This window comes from Nannospalax galili, unplaced genomic scaffold (genome assembly GCF_000622305.1).
Source record: "Nannospalax galili isolate Female #2095 unplaced genomic scaffold, S.galili_v1.0 scaffold2124, whole genome shotgun sequence".
In the NCBI taxonomy this organism is placed as follows: domain Eukaryota; kingdom Metazoa; phylum Chordata; class Mammalia; order Rodentia; family Spalacidae; genus Nannospalax; species Nannospalax galili.
In genome coordinates, this window is record NW_008351698.1 from 306,073 (window position 1) to 318,416 (window position 12,344).

At 45.5% G+C, this 12,344-nt stretch overlaps 1 protein-coding gene and 1 non-coding gene across 3 annotated transcripts in view; both read right to left on the bottom strand.

Moving 5' to 3' along the window:
* Positions 1 to 1,041: 1,041 nt before the first annotated feature.
* Positions 1,042 to 12,344, bottom strand: part of Rnf41 (ring finger protein 41) — a 35,357-nt gene continuing 24,054 nt past the window's right edge. For both annotated transcript variants that reach the window (XM_008848708.3, XM_008848709.2), the window contains exons 4-7: positions 6,531 to 6,802; positions 4,961 to 5,096; positions 4,496 to 4,599; positions 1,042 to 3,655 (exon numbers count right to left, since the gene is read on the bottom strand). In XM_008848708.3, the coding sequence (XP_008846930.1) occupies positions 3,304 to 3,655; positions 4,496 to 4,599; positions 4,961 to 5,096; positions 6,531 to 6,802 (864 nt within the window). In that variant the 3' untranslated portion in view covers positions 1,042 to 3,303. The remainder of the gene's footprint in view (positions 3,656 to 4,495; positions 4,600 to 4,960; positions 5,097 to 6,530; positions 6,803 to 12,344) is intronic.
* On the bottom strand, positions 5,561 to 5,647 carry LOC115066899. Its single transcript, XR_003846349.1, has one exon.

Sequence of the window (12,344 nt, forward strand, 5' to 3'; positions counted from 1 at the left end):
CTCTACCACTGAGCTAAATCCCCAACCCCATATTTTATTATTTTTATTTTATGAGTGTATTGCCTATGAGTGCACCCATGTCGTACAATGCTGCAGAGGTCAGGAGAGGGCGTCAGAGTCCCCTGGAACTGGAGTTAAGGACAGTTCATAGCTGCCGTGTGGGTGCTGGGAATTGAACCCAGGTCCTCTGCAAGAGCAGTCAATGCTCTTAACTGCTGAGCCATCTCTCCAGCCCCAGGATATTGTGTTTCTTGTTCTATCACTCTGACTTATTTTCTTGAGACAAGGGTGTCTCACTGAGCCTAGTGCTAGGCTAGTGGCCAGCAAGCTCCAGTAAGCCTCCAAGCTCTTCCCCCCACAGGGCTGGGATTATAGGCATGCCTGGCTAGGCTCAGCTTTTTCCATAGGTGCTGGGAATTTGAACTCAGATTGCTCTTTTTTAAAATAATTTTTATGTGCAGAAGTGTCAGAAGAGGGCATTGGATCCTTTAGAACTGGAGTTATAGATGGGTGTTAACCACCTGTGGGTGCTGGGAATCAAACCAGGACCCTCTACAAGAGTAGTCAGTGCTCTTAACCACTGAGATATCTCTCCAGCCCCTCATTTTTTTTTTTTTTTTAAATTTTATGTGTATGTGTGTATTGCCTGTATGTAGGTAAGTGCACCCGTGTCATGCAATGCCTGCAGAGGTCAGAAAAGGCTGTTGGATCCCCGGAACTGGAGTTAGGCAGTTGTTAGCTGCCATGTGGGTGCTGGGATTCAAACCCGGCTCTTCTGCAAGAACAACCAGTGTTCTTTTTTTTGGTCTTTTTGAGACATAGTCTCCCTGTAGTCACAGCTGGCCTGGATTCACTATGGAGACCAGGCTGGCTTTGAACTCACAAGAGATCCATTTGCCTCTGCCTCCCAAATGCTGGGATTAAATGCATGCACTACCACACCCAGCTTCAGATCCCTCATTCTTGTGCAGCTCTTATCCAACTGAGCCAACTCCCCAACCCAGAAAAGTCTTTATCAAGGTTTGATGACAACAAGGATAGTTTTCAGGTTCCCTTTCCCACATTTATTTTCTTGGTCAGGAGAAACAAAGAGGTAGAGCTTCCCTACTTGCAATGGAATTCTACAGTAAGGGTACTTACTGACAAAAAGTGGTGCATGCATATCTTCTGTAGTGTCTCCCACATTCAGGAGCACTTAGGGAAGACAGAATTCAGAGTAAGGGCACACCCTGAAAGAACACAGTTGGACCCACTGGAGGCAGGGGGGCACAAAGGACAAACCATACATGACGTGTGCACTATTCCCAGACGCTGCCCTAAAGCAGAGATCAGTCTAAGATAAAGGTATGTTATCAAGCAAGGAAGATGGCAATTAAAGTGAGAGAAAGGCCAAGCCAAGGAAAACCTTCATAAGGGGAGTGATGGTAAATTAGGAATTTAGAGTTGAAAGATTTATTGTGCGGTCATAACTATGGAACAGCACATATAACACAACCAGCAACCTGCAGACACTAGTGCAAAGGGTAGGGAAGCCTTAGCTGAGCTTCCTGGCTCCAGTAGAATGGGGACAGGACAGTGTAGGCCTTGGTAAGGCAGGCAGGGGCAAAGAGGAATGAAGAATGTAGCGACCAAAGAATAGCAGCTTTTCAAGTTCCTGAGCACAATGCCCTGAATCTGGAACACGGACTTTTCCTCACATCCTCAAGCTATATTCCACCCTCTTTTCCATGGAACCCTGACTCAACTATTCAGGCCAACAAGCTGGCCTGGAATCAAACTCCAAAAGGGGAAGCTTTTACTTGGTAAAGGGAGCCCTTTGACCTCCCCAATCTCACTCCCACCTGTACTTTTAAAACAAGCCTGCCTACTCACACCCCTTCTTTGCTTACTCTTCCAGTCACCATAGGGAATCAGGTAATGGCCCAGGAAGCCTGAAATGGACCTGAAGTCCTTAGGTGGCCTTGGGTAAGGCAGAGTACAGCCATAATTTCTATCCCATTTATCTGAAGGTTACAACTCAGATACACAGGAAGTTTCCTCCAAGAAAACGTGGGAAGAGTTGCCTTCAAAAGTAATGCTCTAAGTCCCGGGTTTTACAATGAGACCCTGAAAGAACTGGGAGTAGATCTCTTCAGAGAGCACAGGAATCGACGCTGGACTGTCAGGTTATGGAGGGGAGGGTCAGAGCAGGTATCAGCCAAATACCCCTTAGGCTTTTCGTATTCAAACCAGTTTGTGTTGAAAGGAAAAATATAAAACAGATCCCACTCCTGCCCCACCATACCCAGAATCCCCGCAATAGAACAACAAAAGAAAAGTTTTAAGTTTTGTTGATTTTTTTTTTCTTTTTTCCTTTCTTAAAAAAAAGTAAATAAATTAAATTGCCAACAGTTGTCTGGGCTAGAGGAAGGTAGCCATAACCAGGCCATTCTAAAAAAAAAAAAAAAAAAGGAAAAAGATGGGACTTGTGAAATATAAACAAGTGACGGCCAAAGAAAATGATCAAATTACCTACCATCACAGGGCTGGAGGGGCCCATGGAAGTACTGGACAGGCCACAAGAGGCAATGCCCATCCCATTCAGCAGCGCCAGACAGCAACTTCTTGCTGTGCACATGACTCCCAATGGTTTAACCTCAGCCCATCCTTCCCTAATTATGAAAAAGTGTAGGAAAGATGAACTCATCTGGACACTCTCAGTATTCCAATCTGCACACCCATCAGGGCCTGCACCTTTACAGTGGGCTGAACATGGATATGCTTGGCAACGAGGTCCAATGTTCCCCTAAGGGTTATGAGTGATGACTGATTCCTGGCCTCACTAGTTACTCCTAGGGTTCTGGTTACACCCTGAGCATTTCTGCTAGATGTCTGCTTCCCAGAACAGCCCTCTCAACACTGCTTAGTGTCAGTAAGTCTGCCTGCTCTGATTCCCTGGGTTTGGAAAAGAGGGCCAATCAGAGTCCTTACTCCACCCTAATCTAGGGAAAACAAATTTCTTTGTGCTTTCTGAAAATATTGGGAATCAGGGACTGTAGGCAAGAAAATACAGAGGTGGGGACTTCCCCACTCAGACTGAGAATTTACAGACATTTTAGGGAAAGAAATATGGCAAAAGGCAGGAATTTGGGTTTCCACCCCGAAAGGCTGAGCAAAACGCTCCAAGGCCCTTCAGTGCCAAAAAAGAGAAAGTGTGGCTCCAGTGCAAGCCGTGGTGTAAGGACAGTGGAGAAGTCAGGGCTCAGCTGCTGAAGTGTTGGATTTTTCCGACTTCCCCTCTTCCTGACAGTCAGGTGAGCTCTCTTATATCTCCTCCACACCATGCGCAAAGATCATGACAAGCCCAGGCTCCTGCACCATGTCATCACCCATATGCTGGTTCTCACAGGCCATCACCACAACAGCCTGCTTGCCAGGGATGCGTTTGGCCACGTAGTTCTCATAGTAGCGCCGATTCATCTGTCTTGTCTCTAGTGTGGCCAGACCCTGGGGCCAGCTACGTTCATGGGCATTTTCAATCAGCTCGTTGACAATAGAGGCTGGGCACCCACTCTCCACCAGGGAGCGCTTGATTACTGCCTGGAGCACAGCATCAGGGGTCGAGATCATCCCTCCCCAGCGGGTCACTCTTGCAGGCTGCAGGGAGTTCACCCACCTGTGTAGAGGGGTTGGGATGGTCACTCCAGCTAACACACTTTTGTTTTGGCTTTTTCTCCTAACAGAAATGACCACCTGCTCTACAATCAACTTGACTCTATTCTTTCTTTCCAACACTGGCTCAGAAAACCCAAATCTTTCCCTAGTTAGTCCCATACAAACAGTTATAAGTTCCAAAGTCTACACTCTTACTGAATGAAGCAAAGCTTCCTCTATACTGTGACTCACCCAGCACTATCTTCTCTCTAGTTTCACACTTTCAGTTTAGTCTACCAACTTTTAGAACTCCAGAACTTCACTTGTTTTGGCTCCATTTTAGATCACTTTCCTGTACATGCACTGCCTCTTCTACCCTGGATTGTAAGCTACCTGAAGACAGGTCCACTATGTTCCATTTCTTTTGGGTCCCCTTAGCACCCCAAACCTTTATTTTTTTGGTTTTTTTTTGAGACAAGAGTCTCCCTGTAGCTGGCTTGGAACTCACTATGTAGACCAGGCTGGCCTTGAACTCACAGAGATCCACCCCGAGTGCTGGGATTAAAGGAGTATGCCACCATGTCTGGCTAGCACCCCAAACCTTTTTAATATAGGGATTTGTGCATGGTGGTACTCACCAAATTCTGGACAACTGGATTCTCAGACAGGGTCCCCTTCCATCCACCCAAATGATCCTGTACTAGACTGTACTTTGCTCTTCTTTCTGCTCCTGTCCTTCACCCCAACACTGACCCTGCCCTATCTCTCTTACTGCCCTCCTCCTCCACTCCCCCTGGCTCTTCCTCCTTTCAGGCTTCAATGCCAGAACAAGGAGTGATTCTACATCCTGAGTGACACTCACTCGAGGATCTCGTTGTATTCAATCGTCTCCTCCAGGTTCTGAAGGTTGGGGTTGACACTGCGGATTGCACGCATGTACGCCTTCAGCAGCTGGATGTCTCGCTTCTGTTGGATGGAAGGAGAACCAGGGGTGATGGGTAAGCAGGTAAAAGAGGAGAGTTTATCAAGAAGAAGAGGAGCTGAGAGATCTGAGGAACAGCACAAGGTAAGCTTCTTCAGGAGGACAGGTATAAAGCTATCTCATTCCCAGCTGTCGCCCCATTCTTAGCAAAGTAGCTTCACAGAGAAGGCACTAGATAAGTGTTAGGTGAATGAACAGCATGAATGGGGTAAAGGGAAGTGAAGATAGCTGCAATCTGATTCTCTACCAACCCAGGGGCAGAGTATCTGCTGATCCAGGCTTGTAAGCAGGATCACAGTGGTGTCAGATAGCTGGACATGTTCTCCCCATTTTTCTGGGCCCTACCTGCTCTGCCAGCTGGTGTTTGTGTTCTGCTGATGTCTTCTCCAGCTCTGCAATGCGTGACTGTTGCTGCTGTACCACGGAGCGCAGGTGCTTAATGCAGTTGTGGTTTGGCAGCTCATCTTTGGGCATCTCCAGGCTGTAGTCCAGAGTGGGGAAAGAGCAGAGCAGGCTCATTCAACAGGACATGTGGACTAGGGCTTATTCTGTGACAGAAAACTGCTGGGTGGGCTTTCTCCTACCCCACATTTCTAACATTCTTCCCAGGCCTTCATCTTTTTACTTTTTTCTCCCAAATGTGGGCCTCCTTGCCCTTTTCCTGTTACTTTCTCTGAACTTCTTTTACCCTTCAAGACTTAGCATTGTAAGGAACCCTCCCATCCTGAGACAGGCTGTCATGAAGCCCAGGATAGGCTCCAACTTGCTATATAGAACTTTTGATCCTCTTGCCTCAAACCTTCTGAGTGCTAGGATCACAGGCATGATCACCACCCTCAGTTTACGAGGTGCTGGTGAGGGAACCCAGGGCTTTGTGCATCTAGGTAAGCATTCTACCAACTGCATCATAATATATTCCTAGCTCCCCTCTTCCCCTTTCCATTGACTATCCTCTTATGCCTTTAAAAGCCCTATTCTTAAGGAGACTTTCCTAAACTAAGAGGGAGATTGCTGTGTGTCCTGTTAGGGCACTCTGTCAGATGCTACTTGTGGTTTAAATAAGAAATGTCCCCAGGCCAGGCGTGGTGGCACACGCCTCTAATCCCAGGGAGGCAGAGGCAGGTGGATCTCTGCAAGTTCAAGGCCAGCCTGGTCTACATAGTGAGTTCCAGGACAGCTGGGGCTACAGGGAGACCCTGCCTCAAAAAGACCAAAAAAAGAAATGTCCCCAGGCTTAAGTATTTGAACACTTGGTCTCCAGTTGGTGATGCTGTTAGAGGTTTAGGAGGTGTGGCCTTGCTGGAGGAAGTATGTCCTGGGGGTGGACTGTACCACTTCTAGTTTCCTAGACCACAGCCTGTCCCACTTCTAGTTTCCTCTCTCTGCTTCCTGCTGCAGCTGCCTGCCACCATGCCTCCCCTGCCATTATGGACTCTCCTCCCTCTGAACTGTAGCCCAACTAAACTCTTCCTTCTCTAAGTTGCCTTGGTCATTGTGTTTTATGACAGAAACAGAAGAGTAATTAATATACTACCTGTGTACTTATTCCTTCTGAGAAGTCCTGGATTCACTGTTCCAGGTATCAACACTTAATATTTCCCACCTCACAAAGAAAAAAAAATTGGGCAAAAGGAAATGAGAAGCTAGAAATTAGAGCATTCAGCCCAACACAGAGAAAGCAGTACTGGACTGAAAGGGAGAATAAAGTGAATTGATCTTCAGCATTATCACACAGATTGCTGAACTGCTGTCCTCTTTCTTTTAATAATGCAAGAGCAAAACAATCATAGTTGGAAAGTAGCAATAAAGTTAGATCTGAGGGCCGGGAGCCAAGAAGGTCAGGAATATTCCTTGCCTACATGAATATAAATGGGAAGGCCCTCATCTGAGTGGGGTGGAGGGGAAGGAATCTCACCCACAGCCCTGTTCACAGGTCACAGGCCTCTTCGGGTTGTGCTCACAGTCACTGAGGTGAGACATGAGGTTGTCAAGCCGGACAACAGCACTGCAGCCAAACACAGCGTTGTCACAGGCAATCTGTAGCTTTGACAACATGTTCCGCATGATCCGAGGCACTGGCCGCAGGTGCGCAACCGTTACAACACTACGGTCCACTGGACACGTCTGCTGCTGAGAGAACCACTGGGTGATGCAGGCGTTGCAGAAAGCATGCTCACAGTGAGGCGCCTAGACAGGAGAATAGGGACAAAGGGTCACAAGGGGATTAACAGGAATCAAAAGCCTGGATTCCCAAGAAGCCAATCAAACCTTTGCACAGCTTCTAGGGGACAGCTTCTAGGACCAGAGGTTCCTGGGGTGACAGTAAATTGTAATTATAGATCTACTTTGGGCAGGGTGTTTTGGGGTTAGTATTAGATTTATTTCCTGTGCTCAGGATTACAGATGGGTTATTAAAACAAGATAAACAAGCAAAAAGTTATATAACAATGAGATAAATAACATTCCAAGACAATAGAGAGATGATGTAAGGCAGTCAATTACTAATTGTTGACAGAATTGCACACAGAATAATTGCCCAAAAAGTACAGGCCAAGTCAATTACAGCAGATATTTATGAAGAGGTCAAATTTTATATAGGACTTAAAGAATGACTCAGATACAGGTATAGAGAGAAGGAAGGGTAAAGCTTTCCTAATGTAAGAAATATTAAATATAAGAAAGTAAAACAGAGCATCACGATAGAACATGTCTGTATTCCAAGCATTTGAGACTGAAGCAGGAGTCTTATAAGTTTCAGGTCAGCATGCCCTAGACGGCAAAACCTTGTCTCAGAAAACCAACAGGGTTGGCAAGACAGCTCAGTGTGTAAAAGTACTTGTGATCAAGTCTGACAACCTGAGTTTAATCCCCAGGGTCCAAATGGTGGAAGAAGAAAACTGATTCCCGAACGTTAGCCAATGACCCCACGTGTGCAACAGCCTGCATGAGCACTCATGCACACACAGTGAATAAATTGAAAATGTAAGGGGAAAAAAAAAAAGGAAAGAAGCATCCAAGTGTCCAAGTGTGATGGTACACTCCTATATCTCTGTACTTGGGAGGTGGAGACAGGAAAATCAGAAGTTCAGACCAGCCTCAAATAACTCAAGAAACAAACAGGGCACTGGAGAGATGGCTCAGCAGTTAAGAACACTTGCTGTTCTTCCAGAGGACCTGAGTGCTTTGGTTTCCAGCACCTACAACCATCTGTAACTCCAGTTCTAGGGGATCAGATACTTCTTCTGGCCTATGCAGGCACCTGCATACACATATCATACACTCACAAAGATATATACACATAAATAAAAATAAATAATATAAACAAATAGAGAGGGGGAGAATAAAAAAGGAAAAACGAAAGAAACAAAACACACACAGATACCCAACGCAAAGCAGAATAAGTCCAAGACCTTGTTGAGAAGTAAGAGACATCTCTGTGGGGCTGGAGATGGCTTAGCTGTCAAGAGCACTGGCTGTCCTTGCAGTGGACCCCGGTTCAATTCCCAGCACCCACATGTTGGCTAAAACCGTCTCTAACTCCAATTCCGGGGAAATTCAAAGCCCTCTTCTGACCTCCGTGGGCATTGCACAACACAGGTGAATTTACACATACATAGGCAATGCACTCATACGCAAAAATAAAAATATATTAAAAAAAAAAAAACAGGTTTCTCTGTGTAGACTCAAGTTCTTTACTATGAGACCTGACCTGACCTTTCTATGGGTTATCGAGTCCCAACTGCCATACCGAGGTTCCTAAACAGGGTTGGCATTTTTTGTGGGATGCCACTGTTCTCGGTTTCTGAAGATCATGTCCAGGGGTGCCAGGGCATGTCTGTAATCCCAGCACTCAAAAGGCTAAGGCAGGAAGATTCCAAGTTCTAGGCCACATGGGCTACATAATGATACCATTTAAAAACCAAAAACAGAACAACTCTTCCTTCCCCCAAAAAAACATAAAGCTGTACTTCAGCTTATGTTTTAAAAAATTTTTTATTTCTTTATTTTATGTGTATGAGTGTATTACCTGCATGTAACTAAGTGCACCCATGTCATGCAATGCCCGAAGAGGACAGAAGAGGGCACTGGATCCCCTGGAACTGGAGTTACAGAAGGTTGTTAGCCGTCATATAGGTGCTGGGATTTGAACCCAGGTCTTCTGCTTACTTCAGCTTACTTTTATGAGAAGATTCCCTGATCCCCATGCAGAAACCATCCAGCATGCAATGGGCAACAGTAGGCACTTAGTAGATAGAGATGAGTGAATGACAAGAATGCCAATTCTGTTCTCAACATGAACCAAAAGTGCTTAGTATACACCTATGAGAGGCTCACAGAAACTATGGACAGAGGCTTCATAGGAAAGAAGTCACTCCCAATATTGCTAATCTATCAGTCAGTTTAACCTTTTATTTATTATTATCCTTTGTGTGTGCGTGTATGTTCAGGGTGTGTCTGAGTGCAGGAGCATGTGTACCACAGCACACATGTGGTAGTCAGAAGACAAACTTTTGGAAGTCAGTTAGTTCTCTTCTTCCACTGTGGGTTCCAGAGACTGAACTCAAGTCCTCAGGTTTGTGTAGCATGTGTTTTTACAAACTGAGCTATCTCACTGGCCCAGTGAGTAAAGGTGCTTGCCATCAAGCCCAAGTACCAAAGTTAATTCACAGTACTCCCATGGTAAGAGAGAACCAACTCCTACAAATCTGATCTCTCTCTCTCTCTCTCTCTCTCTCTCTCTCTCTCTCTATGTTTTTTGGGGTTTTTAAGCCTTTTGGGGGAGATTGTTTTGAAACAAGGTCACATGCAGGCTAGCCTGTCCTTGAACTAGCCATGTGGCCTGGCTGGCTTTGAACTTCGGATAGGCAGGTGCCACCATACCTGGGTGATGTGAAGTCTTATAGATGGATGTCTACTTTTCTCATCTGTACTGCTACTAATCCAGCTCAAGCTATTACCACATCACCTCTGACTGAATTAAATATATCTTCTAACTGCTTTCTCTTGCCCCTTTATTATCCAGTCTACAATTTTTTTTTTTTTTTTTTTGTTTTTTTTGAGACAGGGTCTCCTTGTAACCCCAGCTGTCCTGGAACTTGCTATGCAAACCAAGGCTGGCCTTGAACTCACAAAGATCTGCCTTCCTCTGCCTCCCAAGTGCTGGGATTAAAGGCATATGCCACCACGCCTGGCTCCAGTCTACATTTTAAAAAAATATTTTATTTATTTTATGTGTATGAGTGTATTGCCTGCATGTATGTGAGTGCACCTGTGTCATGCAATGCCTCAGAGGTCAGAAGAGGGCTTCGGATTCCCCTGGAACTGGAGTTAAGGACAGTTTGGAGCCACCATGTGGGTGCTGGGAATCAAACCTGGGTCTTCTGCAAGAGCAGTCAGTGCTCTTAACCACTGAGCCATCTCTCCAGCCCCTATCCAGTCAACATTTATCAGTAAGAATGATCATTTGCTGCCAGACGTGGTGGCACATGCCTTTAATCTCAGCAGAGGCAGGTGGATCTCTGTGAGTTCAAGGCCAACCTGGTCTACAAAGGGAGTTCCAGGCCAGCTGGAGTTACAGGGAGACCTTGTCTCAAAAAAAAAAAAAAAAAAAGATCATTTGCAGGCATGTGGCCCTAGATTTGATCATCAATAGCTCTTGCCCCACCAATAAAAAGCAAATCAGATCACAAAACTTCCTGCTAAAGATTTACAATACTTGGGCTGGGCATGATGGCACATGCCTTTAGTCCCAGTACTCAAGAGACAGAGGCAAGCAGATTTCTGTGAGTTCAAGGTCAATCTGGTCTATACAGCTAGTTACAGGCCCAACCAGGCCTACGTGGTGAGATTCTGTCTCAAAAAAGCTTACAATGCAAGTGCTGCAGAGATGGCTCAGTGGTTGAATATTTGCTGCTCTTCCAGAGGACTGAGTTTGGTTCCCACTACTCACATCAGATAACTCACAACTGCCTGCAACTCCAGCTTCAGGGGGTCCAACACCCTCTTCCACAGGCACCTACACATGTACATATATACACGCAGACATACAAACAAATAAAAAATTTATAATAGAGACACTGGGGAGATCGTGCAGTTGGTAAAGTGCATGCTTTGTAAGCATGAGAACCCAAGCTTGAATCTCAGAACCCTTATTAAAAAGCCAGACATGGGTCTGGAGAGATGGCTCAGAGGTTAAGAGCACTGGCTGCTCTTGCAGAGGACCCAGCTTCAGTTCCCAGTACCCCCATGGCAGAGAACAACAGTCCATAACTCCAGTTCCAGGGGTATCTCCTCTTTTGACCTCCATGGGCATTGCACGACACGGTGCACTTACAAACATGCAGGCTATACACTCATACACATATTTAAAAAAAAAAAAAAAAAAAGCCAGGCATGGTGGTATATACTTAGAATCCCGGCATTAGGGAAGAGAAAGGAAGATCCTTGGGACATGCTGGCCAGCCAGTCTAATCAGTGAGCACCAGGCCAAGTGAAAGGCCCTGCCTTGGCTGGCTTCCAAGGAACAGTATCTGGTTTCCACATGCATGCGCACACATGTATATGCACACATACAAATTTACAATGGTTGTTAGGGGTGCAGCTCAGCGGCAGAGGACTTGCCTAGCATGTTTTGGTTTGATTCCTAGCAGTGTAGGGGAAAGAATGGGTGTCCATTATATTTGTGGTAAATCTAAACTACTCAGGTCTGATAAAAGTCAGTTTGATATGTTTGGTGTGGTGGCGCACAAAAGTTCCAGGCAAGCTGGGGCTACATAATAAGACACAGTCTCAACAACCTACCAACCAAAATGTCAACTCGAGGACTGGGGAATATAGCTTAGATGGTAAAGTGCTTTCCTAGCATGTAAAAAGCCCATGGCTGGATTTCCAGCATCGTATAAAACTGTGTTAGCTTGTGCTCGAAATCTCAGCACCTGGGAGGTAGAGTCAAGAGGATCAGAAGTCCAAAGTTATCCTCAGCTATAAAGTTTGAAGCCAGTATGAGGTACACGAGACTCAAAAAAGCTCAAAAAAAGAGTCTGCTTGATCCAGTTCTGTGCCTGATATCTCTTTACCTTATACACTATTATCAGGACTACTCAAGCCTTTTGGCTTTCCTGCTGTTCCTTAACTACAACCAGCCCATTCCTGTCCCTTTGCTTTTACTGGCCTCTATGTCAGGAAAAAAAAAAAAATTCTTGGGCTGAGAGATGGCTCAGTGGTTATGAATGCTGGTTGCTTTTGCAGAGGACCCAGGTTCGGTTTCCAACACCCACATGGCAGCTAACAACCACCCATAACTCCAGTTCCAAGGGATCCAACGCCCTCTTCTGGCCTCTAAGGGCACTGCACAATACAGATTCACTTACATACATGCAAAATACTCATACACATAAAATAAAAATAATATGGGGCTGGAGAGATGGCTCAGTAGTTAAGAGAACTGGCTGTTCTTTCAGAAGACCCAGGTTCGAATCCTAGCACCCACATGGCAGCTAACAACTGCCTGTAACTCCAGTTCCACGGGATCCAATAGCCTCTTCTGTCCTCCGTGGGCACTGCACAACACAGGTGCACTACATGTAGGTAATACATACATATACATAAAGTAAAAAATAATAAAATGTTAAAAATAATAAAATATTTTGGGGCTGGAGAGATGGCTCAGTGGTTAAGAACACTGGTTGTTGTTGCAGAAGACCCGGGTTCAAATCCCAGCACCTACATG